This window comes from Antennarius striatus, chromosome 6 (genome assembly GCF_040054535.1).
Source record: "Antennarius striatus isolate MH-2024 chromosome 6, ASM4005453v1, whole genome shotgun sequence".
Taxonomy (NCBI): domain Eukaryota; kingdom Metazoa; phylum Chordata; class Actinopteri; order Lophiiformes; family Antennariidae; genus Antennarius; species Antennarius striatus.
Genome location: NC_090781.1, coordinates 24,490,109 through 24,510,828, shown reverse-complemented (window position 1 = coordinate 24,510,828; position 20,720 = coordinate 24,490,109). Strand labels below are relative to the sequence as shown.

The 20,720-nt window shown below is 43.8% G+C and overlaps 1 protein-coding gene across 1 annotated transcript; it reads left to right on the top strand.

Moving 5' to 3' along the window:
• Positions 1 to 13,077, top strand: alp3 (alkaline phosphatase 3). Its single transcript, XM_068317661.1, has 11 exons — positions 1 to 70; positions 707 to 823; positions 1,014 to 1,129; positions 2,028 to 2,202; positions 4,655 to 4,827; positions 4,908 to 5,048; positions 5,957 to 6,026; positions 6,543 to 6,677; positions 8,364 to 8,555; positions 10,874 to 10,990; positions 12,472 to 13,077. The coding sequence occupies exons 1-11, from the start codon at positions 1 to 3 to the stop codon at positions 12,786 to 12,788; spliced, it is 1,623 nt and encodes a 540-aa protein (XP_068173762.1). The 3' UTR covers positions 12,789 to 13,077.
• The last annotated feature ends 7,643 nt before the right edge of the window (positions 13,078 to 20,720 follow it).

The window sequence follows — 20,720 nt, the reverse complement described above, 5'->3', positions numbered from 1 at the left end:
ATGGAGCTGAAGAAAGGGACCGTCTTGGCGCTTGTCCTGCTGCTTGACTTTGGATTGACAAATGCCAAAGGTATGACCAAAAAAAAAAAAGATCAATATCAGTGACGTTCACTCTTCATTTTTTATACTGGACTCCTTTTTTTGGGAAGGTTTAAACACTTTTTCTCAAATTTTCTGTATATTTTAAGTATTCCACTTGTATCAACTTTTTTGCTTCTGAAACCTACAGCTGAATTAAATATTATTCCACTTACATTTAAACTGAAGTTTAAAAAGATGCTCGAATGGGAATTTTTCATCGTTAACGTTATTTATTTATTAGCCTTTTAGGGGGGTGTCCAAACTTTTCAAATCAGCACACTCAGTACTTGTGGAGTTGTGCAACTGGCTCCTATCAGCGTTTACTGCTTGTTAGTGGACCGCTGTATCAAACTACTTGTTATGGTACACAGACATGTACTGTAGCAGATAAGAGAATATGTGATGACAGCTGCAAACACACATGGAAACCCTGGAGTCCCACCGGGTTGAACAAGGTGGAGGTTTGTTAAAAAACACAAAGATACACGATTGTTGTGCTTTAATCTGCAGTTTTTTTGTGCTGTAGTTGCTCCTTTGTTTGTTCCACTTTACAACCTTTCCCCAAAGGCATCGATAAATTTGAACTCACAAATGTTTTGCATCTTATCTGTGTGTCCTCTTCTAGTTGAGGAGGAGAACCCGGAGTTCTGGCGGTCACAGGCCCGGAGGACGCTGCAGTCAGCGCTGGACAGGAAGCTCAACACCAACGTGGCCAAGAACATCCTGTTTTTCCTCGGAGATGGTAGCTGACGCAACGATCATGGTCAGATGGGTAGAGTGTGAATACAAGCAGATGTGTGTGTGTGTGTGTGTGTGTGTGTGTGTGTGTGTGTGTGTGTGTGTGTGTGTGTGTGTGTGTGTGTGTGTGTGTGTGTGTGTGTGTGTGTGTGTGTGTGTGTGTGTGTGTGTGTGTGTGTGTGTGTGTGTATCAGGTATGGGAATCACCACCTACACAGCAGCTCGTATCCTGAAGGGACAGCTTCAGAACCAGACTGGGGAGGAGACGGTGATGACCATGGACACATTCCCCACAGTGGGACTGGCAAAGGTACGGTGGCCACATCCACTCATGATAGAACCCCCCCCCACACACACACACATGTAACACAGGGGAAATCTGGCTTCCTCCCACCACCCAATAATCTGTCACACAGGTGAAAGGATGACTCTGAATTACCTGTTGATTGTATAAACTGGTGCTCAGTCCAGGGTGTAGCCTCCCCCCACTGGAGCCAATCACAGCTGACTTAAGGGACTAAATCTATATAGAGTTTGATCCAGATCTTAATGACAATCTGGTGAACTAAAAATATATTCCTACACACACTGTGGGCAATTTTGCCCTGTTATTTCCATCTTAAGCAAAAAACTAAACACCTGATGTCCTCATTTGAGCTGGCGATTAACTTTCTAGTTACAGTTATCTTCATATATATATATATATATATATATATATATATATATATATATATATATATATATATATATATATATATATATATATATATATATAATATTATATATATTTATATATATATATATATATATATATATATATATATATATATATATATATATATATATATATATATATATATATATATATATAAAATATTATATTATATTATATTGTATTATATTATATTATATTATATATTGTGAGTGTGTGCGTGAGTGGTTGTTTTTTGTGTGGCCGTGCGATGCCACATAATTCCCATAAGTCTATTGGGATGGGCTCTAGCAATCCTCGTGACCCACGAATGTAGAAGAGGAGGCTCAGAAAATGAATATTATATTTTATTATTATATTTAATTTATTATTACTATATTATTTATTATTATTATTATTATTATTATTATTATTATTATTATTTATTATTATTTATTATTATTATTATTATTATTTATTATCATTATTATATTGTACTGTATTCTATATTTTGCAGACCTACAGTGTGGACTTCCAGATCCCGGACAGCGCTGCCACGGCCACGGCGTACCTCTGTGGGGTTAAAACCAACCTGAACACGATCGGGGTCAACGCAGCGGCTCGCAACGGAATCTGCAAGTCTCAGAAGGGCAACGAAGTCACGTCCATCTTAAAGTGGGCCAAAGACGCCGGTAAGACCACAGAACAATTAATAAAACTAATGCGCTTAAACAAGAAAATACAATTCGTGCAAAGACACAGAACCATCTGAACTTACTCTTGTTTTTTGTATATTTCACACCAGTATTTGTAATTCCACTGAATTGAACAGAGTCTAACATTGTTTTTGGTGACATTTAGGTTATAGAGATGACTTTTGTTGGCGCTGCCAAAGGAGGTGGTGTTTTCATCCGTGTCTGTTCTCCTGCTTGTTTGTTTCTCAGAAGGATTACTTTGGAAATGTTCAGCCAAATTGCTTGAAGTTTCAAATCCATCATATTCTCACTATAGCTACCGATCCAGGAAACTTATGTTTGCAATTACTTCAAATTATGAAGAAAAGTGTGTTTTTGCCTTTTTTTTTTCAAAAATAATTTGAAAATGAATATTCATAATGAATAATTTGATGAAAAGAACAACTTTAGGGACTAAAACTATATAGAATTTGATGCGGATCCAGATCTTAATGACAATCTGGTGAACTAAAAATATATTCCCACACACACTGTGGGTAATTTTGCCCTATTATTTCCATCTTAAACAAAAAACTAATCTTTTTTCCATCAAAGACTTTGACATTTTCTCCAAACAACTGGGGAAAAACTTTGTTTATTAGACAGAGAGCAGAATGACATTGTTAATTTTTTATTATAATTTGGCTCTCAGGTGACAAGAGGATTTGAATTCAGCACATAAAATGGGTTTTCAGTTATTTCAGCGTAATTAAATTTTGATGCTGGTATTACCGACCCTGTCAGTGAATTTTGATGTAAATGAGATTTAAATAAGTTTCTCTGAAACATGGTGTAGCTGACTGGTCTGATGGGTCCATCCTCCTACTGCCAGTTAATCTGAGTTTGAATAATTAAGAATCAGGCTGGATTAGATTATTAGACAACCAATTACATACCGATTCAATTGGATATGAAACCGTGAAGCCAATCGGACTTTTGCATCCAAGTTTAAGGAAGAAACAGACTCAGCGATGATTAATTTATTAGACTAACATGACAAACTGCTCCTTAGAGCCACGGTAAATGTGAATAAAACATGAATGTATCAGATGGTAATTGATGTAATATATGTACAAGTACATAAAAGCATTTTCTCCTGCACAATTACTGCAGAATGAGAACATATGCTTGAATTAATTGCTAAGGGGAACCTATTCTGCTCTATAATAGCTGAAGGAACGACTTTAGATGTTGCTCTACTGACAGTATTGTGCAAATAAATGGATTTGGACAATAAGGATGGGATGAAACGACAGGATGTCATCACAGTTTGTGTCTCTTTGTGAGCGAGCCGGTGGCTACCACGCTTTAATTCTGGCTCCTGACAAAGAGAAATCTCTCAGGTCAGATTCCAGCTTCAGCACAACTCGATTTTACGGCTGAGCACTCAGCTGTGAGTCGCAGTGCAGCATCGGAGCGGTAATACTGGGGCCCCCTGGGTGGGGAGGTGGGGGGGGGCATCAGCAGCCTGCAGCCATAGGTAAAGCTGCAGAGTAATACCCTGCACAGGAAGCACCTGAGCTCTTATCATGTTCCTCTTATCAGTGACCATGAATATTGTGCGAAACACACAGGCAGCACAGCGTGGCCCTGACCCCCCAGCATGGCACTACACTATAAGTGTGTGTGTTAAGTGTGTATGTGTGTGTGTGTGTGTGTGTGTGTGTGTGTGTGTGTGTGTGTGTGTGTGTGTGTGTGTGTGTGTGTGTGTGTGTGTGTGTGTGTGTGTAATGGCTCAGTAGAAGGAAATCATTTTCAGTTTTTAATAAAGCAAATCTTCCTTTTGAGAGAAAGGAGGTTTTAGAGCTGCCGCTCCCAACAAAAATCCTATTAAAGACTCACACACACACACACACACACACACACACACACACACACACACACACACACACACACACACACACACAGCTGTTAAAAAACAAAGGAACAGATAAAGGTGACGCATTCGTTGCGGGCCGGGAGAGGAAGGGTGTCACTTCCATGTTTTAATAGTCGCTCTGTTGGGATTATTTTTATTTCATTGGAACATTTCAAATCTACATTTATGGATTTGGAAGGAAAATGATGCAATCAAAGTGAAAATTGGTGCAGTCGCTGTAATTTCCAGCACATTCGTCTCACCGCCCCACCCCCCACCCCCACCCCCCCGGAGTCCTTTGCTATCTTTCCTGGGGTGTCCCCAGTGGGCTCTAAGGAAGGATAATAGAGCGATGCTGAGCATCAAGGTGGTTGGGAGGACAGCTACTATCCTAGATATGAAAATAATCCTAATAAACAATACCTGCAGGGGGGTGGGGGGGGGGTTGATTAATGGCTCAACTCCGGCCTGGCAAGCTGCTCAGATCAGACCTGTTAAGATGCTGCAGAAAAAGCCCGACTGCATTGAGGCTAAAACAATTCGACCTTGTAGGTAAGTCCGTTGGCATCGTGACGACCACGCGAGTGCAACACGCCACCCCGGCAACCAGCTACGCCCACAGCGCCAGCAGGAAGTGGTACAGCGACGCCGACATGCCGGAGGCCGCCAAGAAGGACGGCTGCACCGACATCGCATCCCAGCTGCTCAAGAACACAGACATAGATGTGAGGTTCAGTCTCCCATCGGCACCTTTCCTGTTTTTTGTTTTTTTTTGCTTCTATTTTATTTGGATGTGTGTTTTCAGGTCATCATCGGTGGTGGAAGAAAGTACATGACCCCTCGGGGTACTAAAGATCCTGAATACCCCAGAGATTACTCCTCCAGGGGTAAAAGAAGAGACGGACGCAACCTCATCAAAGAGTGGCAGAGCATGAAAATGGGAAAGGTAACGCTTTTTGGATGATCGGTGGGTAAAAAGACAACGACAGTCGCACAGAGGAGTCCCGTTAAAGCAGGAGTTTGTAAAAAAATCACCAAATAATGTGAAATGAGAAGCAACAAGGTGTGAAATCTAAACACTGAAGGGAGTGCATCTTTAATGTTGGGATCTATACAATATAAGTCAATATCTATAATATAAATACATCCTTAAACCCTCAATCACATGGTTTACTATCAAATACATCATTTAATCTGACTTTAATCCCACCGATAGTCTCCACTTGACAAAGTCCAAATACTAATATTACAGTGATGAAGAGGAGACTTTTAATGACATGCTTAGATGGAAATCTGACTTTTGTTGAATTAAAAAAATTGATTTTACATTTTTCATTGGTCTTCACAAATAAAATGACATTTACTTACATTGATTTAGTCTGGAAGTATTTTTAGAGAATATTCCAGTGTGTCTGTACCTAATGATGAGAGTGTTTGTATAGATACTATAAATAACAGTATGTCTGAGTGTCATTTCTTTTTGTAAAAGTAAATTTATTCACTTTTACAAAGGGAAATTTAATTGATTTAATTTATTTAATCACATGTACAATATGTATAATCAATATCATCACCCAGAAGTGAGATGAATAGGGTGTTACGCACTCACCTTGTATTTCAATCGTACGACACAGACTTCAATACGTCAATAATTACTCAACATTATCGGGGTGGAAAAATTACTGTTATATAATTATAATAGATGTGACTCATGATGGGAAAGATGAGTTCATCCAATCACAAAGACGTTTTACTGTCACCATCTCACTCGTGTGTGTCGTGTGTGTGTGTGTGTGTGTGTGTGTGTGTGTGTGTGTGTGTGTGTGTGTGTGTGTGTGTGCTCTTATAACACAGGTAGCCCACTATGTGTGGAACAGAACAGATTTCGATGCTGTTGACCCTGAGACCACTGACTACCTCATGGGTGGGTATCTTTAATTCTCTTTTTGCCCCCCGGTTCACTGGTGTAATTTGATGCTTTTATATATAAGGACACGACATGAACATTAAAGATTAATGTAGCAAAAAAAACCATTCATAGCTTCTATCCTTTAACAAACCTCGGGTCAGCACTCAGTTCTGCTGACCAGGACAGAAGTCAAGGCGTCAGCCTTTCGCCGTTTTATTGCCTCTCTGTATGTTAATGGTAAATATAATTCCCCTTCTTTTACTCCTGGGTTAAAAATATGAATCTTTCAGCTGCCAAATGCTGCAGGATGTTCAACAGGAAGTTGGTGAATTCGACGCCGGACGGGAAGCGTAGATTGATTTCAATGTAGAGTATCATCATGTCAATGTCTCAGCATCTTCTGTTTGTTCTTTTTTGGATGGCGTGGATTTTTCTCTCACTTCCTGTGTGCTGGATATAGTTGTAGGTGCAGGAAGGGGGTGGATAAAACTTGATTTTTGGATTTGGTTTGTCCTTCTGTTCTCCCCCCAGCTCTGTTCGAACCAGGCGATCTGCGCTACGAGGCAGAGAGGGATCCGAATATGGACCCATCCATCGTGGAAACCACAGAAAAGGCCATCCGCATCCTCCAGAAAAACCCCAAAGGCTTCTTCCTGCTAGTGGAGGGTGAGGACAACAGCTTCATCTGTCTAATGTCAAATCAGGATGTCTCCAGAGAGGTGACGGTTCTGCTAAAAATAGAGAAGGAGCATGTGCATCATCAAGACGGGTCAATAAGTTTATTGATCCGTCGTCACAATTAAGGTGGCAACTTAAAGCCCACAATGGTGATGGTTCCGATTTGCTAAAACATTGATAGTTTGCATTTTTATGGAATGATTTTTGGTGTTGAGGTTGAGTTGGTTTGAGGTGATCATCATGGAATCAGCTCTGTTAAAGAAAACGGAACACACCGACAGCGGATTGGATGCTTTGACATTGATTCTGCATACGGCTCACGGCCACCTCGCCACCACCCCCCCTCATCTATCTCTCCTTTAATCTGAGGCAGTCGCCTGGGGACTCCACGGTGCCAGAGAGTGTCTTCACAATGACTTTAAAATAACAGGCAAATGTATAAATAGAAGCAGACATATGGTGCACCCAATCACTGACAGCTCGCTGAGACCACAACCTATTAACTGGAGTCTACTTCACTTTTCGTGGATGGTGGATGGTGGAGAGGACGGAAGCTGAGAAATGCCCTCAAGTTGAATTAATATATGGAAAAAAACCCCATGAACATTCAGCAAAAACAATCTAAAACTCTCTGCTGGATTTTGTTCTTAAATGATTTTTATAATAAGTCGCGTTCTAATACCCCGTAATCATGTAACTTGGGGTATTGATAATATAGTGCTGTTGATACACGACATTAGAACCCTACACGACCAAGTTGTGTCAGTGTTTTTATAGATGAGGTTGTCTTTTCTGGGTGTGAACTTCACTGTCAGTAGAGGTGGGTAGACTTTCCGCTTTGGGATCTTCAGGACCGTAGATGATGCGGTTCTGTTCAGTATTCACAAGCGCTGTCTGCAGCCCAGAGCGAGCCGGCCTGCATCAGAATCAACACCTCAAAGTCTTGGGTCAAGTCTCCCACAGGAAAACAGGTTGATTGCTCAGGTCTGATGTCGTTTAGCGCAAGTTAGAGTCAAGTCTCACGACATTTAAGACAAGTTAGGGTCAAGTCTAAAGTCATTCAAGACATGTTGAAGTCAAGTATTCAGGACATATCACGGTTAAGTCTTTAAGACAGGAGGTCACAGTTGAATCTCAAGGTGTTTGAACATCTGATACGAGTCTCACGTCAATAATTTCATGTCAGTTTAAGTTTAATCGGAAATGAGACAAGTCGTAAGTCAATCAATTGAAGTTGGAGAAGTGTAACAGGTAATTGGATGTAAATCATGTTAGTAATTTCACACAGGTCAGAGTCAAGTGTTCTCCAAGTCCGTCGGGACGAGTCAAAGTCAGGTCAGAACTGCTTCACAAATTGCTAATGAGTTGCATGAGTTTTAGTTCTCTGGCCATTGGAAGGACAGGCTCAGGAATCTATTTAATGAACACAGGAGACCTTGTTCTTTTAAAGAACATTAATAATTTAATATTTAAGGGGTGTGGATGTCATTCTTTTTCTTTTTTTTATCAGGTAAATAATCTGAAGTCATGTCTTTCTCTGTACCCAATTCTCCAAGTCTCTATTTAATCTCTATTTTCTTTACAAATCTTCAACTTCTGAGCATAATATATCAAGCTTACATAGACATGAGAGTAGTTAGTGGTTTCGAGCTAACCACGTCTCTGTGTGGTCAGGTGGACGCATCGACCAGGCCCACCACTCCGGCCGGGCCTTCATGGCGCTCCACGAGGCGGTGGCGTTGGACTACGCCATCGCCAAAGGTCTCGAACTCACCAAAGAGGACGAGACGCTCACTATTGTGATGGCCGACCACTCCCACCCTGTCACGTTCAATGGATACCCATTTCGAGGGCAGAGCATTCTGGGTAAGTACGAACTGACGCCTCGTGTTAATATGATGAGAGGAATCCTTCCCCTGTCCCCCACCAGATTCTCGGTGGTGTGTGTACATCCCCAGAGAACCTCACCTTTCTGTGCTTGCTGTGTGTGTGTGTGTGTGTGTGTGTGTGTGTGTGTGTGTGACGCCTCCGTGTTCCTCTGCCACCGGCAGCTTGACATTTCCTCTGCTTTCTCTCTCCTGCAATTACAGCCTTGGTAAACACATCTAGCTGGCAGCCGTTCTCTTGCTCGCCTTTCTATTTCAGTCCCTCGCTTCCTCCCCGTCTCTCTCCTCCCTGCCTGTCTCTGGACATTCACCGTGACGCCTCGCTCGCTCGCACATCGTTCTCCTTTGAGCTTCCTGTCCTCCGTCGGTCTTTTCTCACCTGTTAATCTCCCTTTGGAACGTCTCTTTATCGACCCTGTTTGTTCTTTACCTCTCTGCCGTCCGTTCTCTGTCTTCTCTCCATCGCTCTTCACTCTGCTTTACCTTTAGGCTTGAAACCTGAGATGAACCACTCTCATGGATTGGTCAGACTGGTTTTATTGGTCTGCCTGTCGAGTATCGTTTGTCATTTTTCTTTTTTTTAATGAAGGACTGTTTATGTATTTGCACAATAGAAGTTTTGGCATGTCATAAAGGCGTCTATTACATGCTTTAATTTAAACTCATTAGGCTAGCCCCGAGGGAGGGGTGCACCTCTACAGGGATAGCCACACAAAGGACCCCTTTAGAAATGACACGCGGTATTAAATGTTCAAATTATGAATGAAAACAAAGGTAAACCCAAAAGGCTTTTGTGTGTTCTGGGTACTTTAAAACAGTACGTGTAGAGCAGGGCTGGACTGGGATGATAAACCAACCCTGGCGTTACGGGTTCAGACCGCCCACCATGATCAGCCAGACTTGACACTGACTAGCTACCAATAGTAGGTCATCATTAAAGGAATTAATAATCATCTCTGTTATTACGCCACGGCCTGGACACCCTGTAGGATCCAACTAACTGAACCCTGTTCACGGTCAGTCTAGGAGAAATCTGGACATTTAGTGAAAACGTGACTCCCTTCTTTCAAAAATCCAATGGATGACGGTGCAGAAGCAGTGGAGGTCCAAACAGAATGAGTTTATTACTCTTCTGATGGTGTCAAACCAAATGCCTCCACCTGTACGAGGTGACAGCACCACCCTCAGGCAGGGAGGAAGAATGGCACATTGAGGTCAAATCAAGTCACCCTTCATCATTCTTCCTGCTCTTTCTCACTCTTCAGCTTCTTCCTTGTCTCGTCCCTGCTCCTCCTCTGACTCCCCTCATCCATGATGAAGGTGTCGCAGTCCCTGCTTTAAACACATCAGTTCTTTCGACACATTCGTCTGAATCCACTTTGAAATCTGAATTTTTTTTGCCTATAACTTCTCTATACCCCTCACGTCTTGTTCTTCTTGTTCTTTTTCTTGTTCTCCTTCTTTGTCTTCTTCTTCTTCTTCTTACCTGGATCCCCCCCAAAAAGCACAAAGTAAACCCTAGTGATCGTACTGGGTTTCTTTCTAAAACTGGAGACATGACCGATGAGTCAAACCCCCCTACTCTCTCTGCCGGTGGTTGTGTAACGGCACCGGTTGTTACCACTCAGTGGACCGATAAAGACCACCTCCTGTAAAATAGAAGATGAGGGTGTTATTCTTTGAATCTGCACCGCACTGAACTCACAGATATCAATAACCGTCTTCAACAATGGGAGATCGGCCCTTTGCCAATCTCTGAATGTTTAAAGGGAAACCAAAATGAAGAAGGTCCACTTATATGAGTTTCCAGGCTTTGAATAGAAATATATCAGACGTCAGGAAGCATCTATGATATGTTTAAACACTCAGCCCACAAACATACAGTACCAGCCTTCAAAGCCCATGTTGCCTGAACGTGAGTGTTAAGTCCTGCTGTGCCCACCTTTCTACACTCTTCCCATCCTGTCATGTCCTTATTTTACCCCCTCCTCCCCTCTTCCTCACCCTGCTCCTCCTCCTCCTCAGCAGTGATTAATGTGCTTGTGAAACTCTGAACTCTTCATCAGCGGGGAGACTCGCCTGGCTAATGGCTCATCTGGAGAGAAACGCAGAGATACTCAACAAGCTGTAGACCTCTCTCAGCTCCGTGGGGTGTGTGTGTGTGTGTGTGTGTGTGTGTGTGTGTGTGTGTGTGTGTGTGTGTGTGTGTTTAGCTCTTTAACGCAGGTAGAACACAAAAAAAAATAAATTAAAACGATAAATCAGAGATAATGTTTGATGGGTTTTGGTTTTTGCCAGGTAAATCTCCCCTGTGGGCCTCAGACTTCCTGCCTTACACCACACTGATGTACGGCAATGGACCCGGACACAAAATCATCAACGGCTCTCGCCCAGACATCCGCAAAGTCGACACTAGTAAGACACCAGGCTCATTAATCCTCTGTCTTCTCGGGGGAATATCACAGCCCTAAACGGATACAGCTCCTCCTGAGCAGTCAGTAATGTTTCATACAGGTACTTCTTCATTTTCATTAACTTGAGTGCCAGGATAGAAATGCTGGAAGGAAATGGGTAGATTCAGAAAATCATTTCAAAACAACTGAAGTGACCTTTAAAGTTTACCCTCCTGTGTTTAGATCCATGTCCTTTAATACAGACTAACCTTTCGGTAAAATATAATCAGTCGCGTTCTCTCTCTCTCTGACATTTTTTCTGATTTGATTTGCCATATTTGTTTCACAAACCAAGAAAGAAAATGACAGTTGAGTCGACGTAATACAACAATAAAAAATGAATTAATGATGCTTCTGATAAGAATTGAAAGTAGCATGGATGAAGATCTGGATGATTAAAAATTTCTCTATTCTTTAAGTATTAAAACTGAATGAGACAAGACTAGACGAGACTACACTAGATAAAACGAGATGAGCCTGGATTGAACAAGATTAGATGAGACTAGACTAGATGAGACTAGAGTGGACCAGAAGAGATGAGACAAGACTGGAGTAGATGAGATGAGACTGGGCTAGAAGAGACAAGACGAGATGAACCTAGACTAGACGAGATTAGACGAGATGAGACAAGACTTGAGTAGAATAGACTAGACTAGACTAGACTAGACTAGACTAGACCAGACACCGGACCAGACCAGACCAGACTAGACTAAACCAGACTAGACTAGACTAGACTAGACTAGACTAGACTAGACTAGACTAGACTAGACTAGACTAGACTAGACTAGACTAAACTAGACTAGGCCAGACGAGACAAGACAAGACCAAACTAGACTAGATTAGATTAGACTACCCTAGATTAGATTAGACTAGATTGCCCACAGGGAGGGAGCAATCCTCCACTGAAGACACTCAGATTCACTACTATGATACTGCACCTAACTGCAGCAGTCCAGTCGTAGTTTAATCCTCTTAATATTGATATCAATGACAGTTATTATTTGACAGTTATTCCAGAATAATTCGTTTTTATCGAATGCGCAGTTTCGTGTGGATCAAGCTCTGTGATATTGATAGATCTCCTGTGCTTTTAGGACACATTCATGAGGTTAAGGGAAAAACAAGTACTTCTCTTGTCTCATGATGATAAAAAATAATCTAACAAAGAGTCTGTATTTGCAGGTGATCCAGGACCTTATATAATCATCCGTCTGATGAAGTTCCATATTCCCTCACCTTTCAGTTATTCTGTGTTCCTCTCACTCTCCAGGGAAATATGTCGCTCTTTAGCTGTTAAATGTGTCTCTGCGGTATAAAGATAATTACTACCCTTGTCTTTGCTGTTTAGCGATGGAACAATAGACTTGAGGAACAATCTGGGTGGTTCATCTCTATGATCAACGCTCGTCATACAGTCGTAAGGTGTTGCTGTTTCTTTTCCAGAAACCAAAGACTACGTCCAGCTGTCTGCCGTCCCCACGGAGTCTGCCACCCACAGCGGCGAGGATGTGGCGGTCCTCGCCCGCGGACCCATGGCCCACCTCTTCCAGGGCGTCCAGGAGCAGAACTACATTGCCCACGCCATGGCCTACGCTGCCTGCGTCGGTGCCGACCTGAGGCACTGCCAGGGTCAAACCGGACCGGATGTGGTTCACACCACCTTCACCAGCCATGACAACGGAGCGGAGGTTGCTCACAGCTCAGTGGCACTACTCAGTAGTCTGCTCAGTTTGCTGTTGGCCCTTACGTTGCAGATGTAAGAGACGGAAACCTCCTGATCTCAGGGAGGTCAAAAGAAGAGTGGGCAGGGATTCACTACCTTGTTCCTTGACACTTCAGAAGATCTGAGGCTACTTCAACCTTGGTGAGACAGAGGCTACCACAGAGCTAGTTTTTGTAATAGCAGATTGGAGCAATAACTTTTATAAACTTGTCCATTTTCTTTATGTTGAAGAAGAAGACAGACTCCAGTGTGCTGTTAACAATTCATCTAGTTTTAATTTTCTTGAATCTCAAATGTCAAACCAACAACTTTCTCCATTTATTACAATAAACAGCCTTGTCTTTGTCTTTAGTGCGTTTTTCAAATTATCTAGTCGTAAACCATGATGATATAATTCATGTCATCTGTAAAACCTCTCCATTCATCCATCCATCCATCGTCCACGGCCAATTATCCGTCTCGTGGGTCTGAAAAATTTAAGTTCCCCGAATTTGGAGTATTTTGTTCTGAAATAGAGTCAAATCTGAGAAAATGAGTCTTGAGTTTTATTGGCAGACTGACTGAGTCTCATTTTCTGAGGTTGAATATTTTCAAAACCGCTGTTCAACGTCAATATGAAGTCAGTGGTTTCTCACTTTTCTGTGTATGCCTTTTCCACTTTTCGTTGCTTCTTCATATTTTGAACTACACTATTGTGTCACCATACACACCTCTCTACATTTGATGTGCAACAGCACAGGATGCTAACACGCTTCTGTCGACGAGAGGTCAGCTTAAAGACAATATTTTTGTGTTTCACAAAATGAATATGGAAAAGCCTTTCTTTGATCCTCTCATCCAGGATCCTTGGAGCTAATTGAGGTTGGAGCCGACTGGCTTTGATAACATTACTGCTGCAGCCCATTAATAATGTAAAACGTTTAAAGAGCACCTATTTTTGTCTTTGGGTGACAGATTGTGGTAATTATTTTGGACATCTGTTGGGTCTCAGAGTTTATTAGACCCACATTTTGACTCTCCTTGCCGGGAGCCTTTGTTGGTCCTGTTCTCATCTTTTTAACATTCATTCAATCAAGAATCATCGTCATAGGAACGGGTGACATTCAACAGCTTGAGATGCAAAGAGTCTTTAAGAGTTCTATGAAAGGTTCTACAACATGAACCATACAGAACTTAGGTGTGAATTTAAGAATTTGTAAACTTGGATCAGGAAATGGAGAAGTTTTCTGATTTGAATTAACTTTATTAATTAGAGGAGAAACTTCTGCCGGTTTTACACCGCAGAGGCGACTGTGATCCTTCCTACAGTCATACACCCCAGTGGGACGACCATCTCGGTCAGTTTGACACCAGGGACGGAGCCGCCGTCTGTCCTGTAACTGGGGGGGGGGGGGGGGGGCTGCTCTCCCTCCAGCCACAGCAGTCATTTGAACATCCTGAATTCATTAATGCCATCAAACAGCAGAGGTTTAAAGAGTGAAACACAAACTGACTAGCTGATGTACACTTTTCATCTATCTATCTATCTATCTATCTATCTATCTATCTATCTATCTATCTATCTATCTATCTATCTATCTATCTATCTATCTATCTATCTATCTATCTATCTATCTATCTATCTATCTATCTATCTATCTATCTATCTATCTATCTATCTATCTACACATCTGTGTGTGATTGTAACGGGTTTGCATGGGCGTGTGTGTGTTTCTGTTGGGTTCCCTCCCCCTGACGCTTCACCACCTTTCAGTCCTGGCTCCGCCCACTCCACCTGTTCCATCCCCGGCTCCTGATTGGTGCAGCGTGTTCTCCAATCCCAGATCCTCAATCAGAGCTGGAGCCCTCAAATCGTCTTCAGCTGTTCAGTTGGGGGGGGGGGTGATTCCTCACAGACAGTCTGCCTCATTTGCTCCTGGAAATTACATGTTTTAACCAAATTTGCGACCACATTGTGGAAGAGTGGGCCGAGTTAGTCACCTGTCGACTACAGGAAGGCACTGGGTTGTGTTTTTTTGTACAACTGTAATTAGATTACTTTGTGGGTTTTGTTTTCACTTCAGCGGTCCTCTTTTGGTTCTGTTTGTTTGAGCAGCATCCTTTTGGCCCTTTTGTTAATCTTGAAAACCTTTACCCCGTCCAGGGATTTAAAATAATCTCTGGTTTATTAAATATTTGTACGTTAACCCTTTGAGGTCGGTTCCTTCTCGTTACAACTCTTTCTAACGGGCTGGGTCGTAACAGCGATCCATCCTGGAACTGGTGGATCATGTAGAGCAGCGGTCCCCAAACTAAGGTCCGCATTGCCGGATGCGGCCCTCTTTCACATTTGGCACAGTCCCCTGAGCAGTACCAGAAAAAGCCCCCCCCAGATCACTTAGTTTGGTTCCTTAAGTAGTTTGCTTTGTGGTTTTCACAGGGAAGTTAACCTCCTGGACCCGACAGAAGGGTCGGTCAGTCCAACAGGAAGTTAATGTCCAAGGCCTTTTTCTCTGTGACGATCCCAGAGAGGTTCTTTGGTTCTTATCTATTATTAATAATGTCTCCATCCTGTTCATTCAGTCTACTAGTAGACGTTACTTCACGATAGTAAAATATCAAACTTCAACACATCGAAACGTTCTTCGCCTGGCGGCAGCCGACCTCGTCCCCACACAATAATTTAGGTACGTTCATGAACAGCAATAAAATGTCAGCCATTTCTGGCTCAGAGCTCCATAACCCCCACTTTCTATACCTCAGACAACACGGAGGGGACACGGCCCCCCCCGGGCCTCGTTACTGCGAGACACAGTTTTGATCCAGAACCTGCAGCGCTGGGTCGGGACTTGAATGTGACACCGGGGGCTCAAATGGTTACGGGCTAACCCACCACGCTACCGATTCCTTCACACTCACACCTTTTCTCCGGGCGTATTTGTCTTCGTCATTCCGGAAACAGCCTGAAAAATGATAAGAGGGGTGGGATTTGAACCCACAACCTCAGATCTGAGTTCCTCCTCTCATCTCTCTGAGCTAAACATTCAGCTGCTGGGCTTTAGTTTGGAACTTGTATTCATGGGGTTCACAGGTGGAGGAAACACCCAAAATGTTTTTTTAAGCAGGTTTAGAACCAATTCCCTACAACTACGTCCACCTGGGCGTGTCCTCACACCCTCCTTTATATCTATGATCACTTTAAATCAGCTATGCGCATGTTTTTGGACCCACCAGACACGTGGAGAACATGCAAACTCCTCACAGAGAGGCCCTTGTGGGATTTGAACCCCAGACCTCCTGGCTGTGAGGCGACAGCGTTAACCGCTGCGCCGCCGTGCTGCTCTGGTGAGAGGACGGAACCTTCTTTTTACCCAGATCAGACTAAACTAACTACAAGAGTACTCCAGTTACAATAGTACCAGTGAAGTAACAGGTACTGCATCTACTGCACTTACAGAACTGGGAACAAACTGTTGATCGGGGTGAAAGAAATAAAAACTCCTAAAATGCATTTGTTGTCAAACAAGATCTCCATTATTATTCTGGACACGGCTGGATGCGCTTCTCCTCCTCTGACTTGTTTCACCAGGATCTTCTTCAGATGAATACTCCTGTCCATCACAGCTCGTCTGGGGGCCCTGAGGGGACGGGACGTCTCCTACCGGCATCGGCTCCTCCGCCACCTGTCACTTCTTCCTTCCTCTTGTGCTTCTCCGCTCAGATGGACACCTCCCTCCCTCCCCCCCCATGCCATATGTCCTCTTTTATTCTAAGATTTCCCTCCAGTAATCCAGGAAGTGGAGCTGCGGGATCTCGATGAAGAAATCCTTCTCCTTCTCTGCAGAATAGATATTAATACACGTTCAGTCACTGCTGGCCGGAGCTCAACAGAACATCTAGTGCTGTTAGCTGAGGTCAGAGGTCTTTTATATCTTTTATATCAGCAACAGCTGATGAGGATGCTCCAAAAGGATTTGAAACTGCAAGTGGTTCTTGGTGATTCGTTTTTGTTAGGAGGAATGTGCAAAAAACAAATTGTGGTTTCCACATAACTCGGTAGAAATATTGGGAAGTGACGCGTGGAATTTGGTTTTTGATTCAGATCCAGTCATTTTTATATCATTTTGAGATTTTTCTAATTTTTTTTTGCAGATTTCTCAGGAAGAAATCCATAAATCATCATGACATAATGTTTTTTTTAATAGTGTGTCCAGCGTGGCGTTGATGTAGACAATAAACTAGTAAAAAATCTCCATGTGAGCTGCAGCTCTTGTGGCTGTAATTACATCTAGCTCAAAGTTAAAACTCCTCTTTACGTTGTCATGTCTCCTATTTTGTACTTATGTTCACGACAAAAAAATCATTTTCATCCCACTTCCAGATTTTTCTATTTTCCCATTGAGGGGCATCCACGGATTTGCAGGATTGCTCTGCGCTCTGCCGAGTGTCATTCTAGTTGCAGAAGAATTGGATTTCTTCGTGTGAATAGGTGTGTGATTAAACGTGCCATCAGAAATATAAGCCTGGCGGTGCTGATGGATGTTTTTCACTCAGCTCTCCAAAAGGCCGGAGCACCTGAGCGTACAGACGCGCAGCGGAGAGATGGATTACGCTGCAGAAGTAGGCTGAAAGTTTGACGGCCTGTTGTTGTGAACGCAGGTCGCTGTCAGCCTGGAAGGTTTCTGCAGAAAAGATGAAAAGTTTTTTAATTCTGTCTTGCATCTTGTATCTGTCAGAGTGGAGGTGACTCACTGTGTGGAGACGGGGTTGAAGGATGGAAAGAAGAAATGAACTCTTATTGTCATTTTTTTTTAGGAGTTTTTGGTGACGAGAAATAGATTTTAATTTTTTTATCCTCGTTGGGCGAAGAGATTTCCGGTTTTAATGTAAATTGCAGAAAAAAATCTTTACAATTGTTTATTTTACTGTTACACATGACACGTACCCACACACAGGTATATATGCATACAGGTATATATATATATATATACCGTTTACAGAAGAAGAAAGATTTTTTTTTAAAATATCACGTTTGTTTATAAAAGCGGAAATACAAGATAGTCACGTTGACACTAAATCACACACGTATATATGTAACACACACACACACACACACACACACACACACACACACACACACACACACACACACACACACACACACACACATGGGGGCCTGTAGACATGCAAACAGGGAGAGGGTGATAGTCGAGGGGCGGGCAGCTCCTTCTTGGGGCGCCCAAAGAAAAAGTTGTTGTGGGACGGTGCCTTGCTCAAGGGCACCTCTCCATTGCCAGTTCACACTCACACAAACGTTTTGGTCCATATGGGACTTGGACCGGCCACCCTCCGGTCCCCAGGCCAACAACTTGCAGACTGAGGTCCTGCCTCCACCAAAAGAAACCCTCCCCGTCGGGGAATCGAACCCCAGTCTCCCGCGTGACAGGCGTGGATACTCACCACTATACTAACGAGGAGTGACGCACTGCTCACTTTTTTAAAGCAGAATTTCGCTTGAACTCTAGTGAGCAGAGCACAAGAGGCTCTAATGGCAGCTCTTCATGTTCTCCCAGCACAACCTCCGCCTCAGCCGCGCCGCGTCCCTGCCGCGTCCCTGCCGCGTCCCCGCCGCGCCCCCTCAACGTTCAACAGGCTCTCCGCTCTCCCGCGGCTCCCTCCACCGCCTGTGTTCTCCAGCCGTCCTGTCGGTGGCGCCTGAGCACCAGACAAAGCAGCGTGAGGCAGACACACAGAAAAGCTGCTCCGGCTGCTCAGGACGAGGCTTTGCCGCAACTTTGATGCGTTACGAAACGGAATCCGGATGCGCAATGCAGGCAAACAGGACGCACGGAGCAGGTTTTTTACGCGCCGTAGCTCACATGAGCTCTACAGCGCGTCCTCCCACATGTTGAACACGTGAACAGCAACATGCACATTACCCCCCCCCCCCCCAGTCTGGTTCTAACGCGTTCGATCCTGCCTCTCCTGGAGATTGTTCAACCTGATTATTCATTTTGTCTTTTCTGACCAACGACTGTCCTCCTGCTGCCGCTGACGGACGCAGCCCTAGTGGGAGACACCTGTGGATCCATTCCCACTCTACCTCTGCTCAGGTTTCATTGCGCGCTTTGACGCACAAACGATTTCTCTGGCATCCAGGTGGTCTTCGGGGATCCCTCTTACGGTTCTATACGAACCAAACCGGCTTAATACCGGGATAAATCACGAACGAGGGCTTGGAGACAAGCTCCTGCGTGCAGCAGCCATCGACACCCACCAAAAGGTCCAACATGCGTTCTAATATGTTTGGAGACAACATGACTGACACGTGAATCATGCACTGAAGTGTGTTCTGTGTGTTGCTGCATAAAATTAACCCAAGATGCGCGAATTATTTTCCTTTCGATAAGAAATAGAAATGCCCATCAGAGGAGAAGTGAAGATGCGTGGGTCAGCAGCTCCGTGGATCTATGTTTAGATTGCTGGTGGGCGTCAAGAGGGTGGAGATACTTCAGAGCCGACCTGCTTGAGACAAGACTAGGTCGTTTACAAGTAGGCCACGTTTAGGCCTCACAATAGATCTGTTGTTCCATCACGGCCTCCGCTCATGCGTGAACTTGCGCGTAAAAGTCTATTTTTATGGTGTGTGTACTCAGAGGTCGTCGTGAGCCCGCAGCTGGGTCACAACGGGTGTTTGGTGTCCAGAAACGTCACATTGCGTGTCAAAAAAAAAAGTCACTTTCTTGACAAGCCGTCATAATTTGATGTGGGGGCTATTATTGCACCGCTGAGCGACACCAAGCAGAACGCCGGGGGCATCTAGAAGTCCAACACGACCTTTACTTCCTCCTGACTGTTAGATTGATGAAGGAAAAAAAAAATCTCCGGTACAAGTGGGTGTGTTTCTCTGTTGTTATTACCCCCCCCCCCCCCGCCGCCTCATAACGAGCTCCTCTGCAGACCTGTTAAAATATGCAGCATGTTCCTCATTTATCATCATGTCAGCTGATATATAGATGAGGAGAAACGCAATCCTTACATGACAACTTGCTCTTGTGTGTGTGTGTGTGTGTGTGTGTGTGTGTGTGTTCGTGTGTGCACGTTAACTCCTCCCTTTCCTCCATGTGCCTGTAAGGTGACACCAGCCAATCACGTCTCATTCCGCCTCTATCCAGCCAGAGGAAACGGTACAAGTAGGCGGACGCGCGTTTTGGGGGGACGTATATAAAGTGTGAAGCGTGGGATTTTTGTATCAGTGTCCCCGAACAATTCTCTACGTGAAGCCAAGGCGACATCAACAGCGTGCGCAAAAGAGCGCGCATGGGAACCAGTGGGGGATCTGGTGCTGGTCTGGTGCGTGGCGTGGCGTGGGATTGAGCGGGAGTGACTCAGAGGGGAACACCCGCATCTTCAGCTGCCAAACCGGGAGACGAACCCAATGCTGCCACCGGCGCGTCACAGAGCGCTGTCCGTGGTGCTGAAGCCCACGGCAAGACCCTTACGAACGGTGACGTAGAGCTAAACCCGCTCCAAGAGACTGAAGCTGCAAAAACAAATATAACAATAAAGCAGTTATTTGTGTAAATTTATGCCTATATGTGCAAGAAAATCTCAAACGAAGAAGAATCAAAAGCAGAAAGAGAAGAAGTGATGGCTGGATTTCCCTCCGCCCTCGGCGTCACTCCGGCGGTCTGAGAGCAGCAGCGCGTAAAAGGAGCCCAGCGGAGCCTCCGTAGAGGAAGGGGAGTGACGGAGCCTTTCCACCAGTGAGGTACGGCTCGGCGTCTGTTACACAAGGAAATTAGAAATAGAGAATTGATAGGTTTCTCTCCGGATTTAAAAAAAAAAGAAGCAAAACCCAAAAAAAAAAAAAAAAGCTGCGAGAATGGGCTGTATCAGCTCCAAAGCGCCAGTTGGTAAGAGTTCAAACCTGCTCGTTTACGCACGTTAAAGATTTATTTAATTTTTTTTAAATTTATTTCGCATTTGT

Excerpts from the sequence above, each read along its gene's own strand:
- alp3 (XM_068317661.1), top strand. The coding sequence starts at position 1 with ATGGAGCTGAAGAAAGGGACCGTCTTGGCGCTTGTCCTGCTGCTTGAC. Across the intron at positions 71-706 it reads TGGATTGACAAATGCCAAAG|TTGAGGAGGAGAACCCGGAG; the intron begins GTATGACCAAAA and ends GTCCTCTTCTAG. Across the intron at positions 8,556-10,873 it reads TCGAGGGCAGAGCATTCTGG|GTAAATCTCCCCTGTGGGCC; the intron begins GTAAGTACGAAC and ends GGTTTTTGCCAG.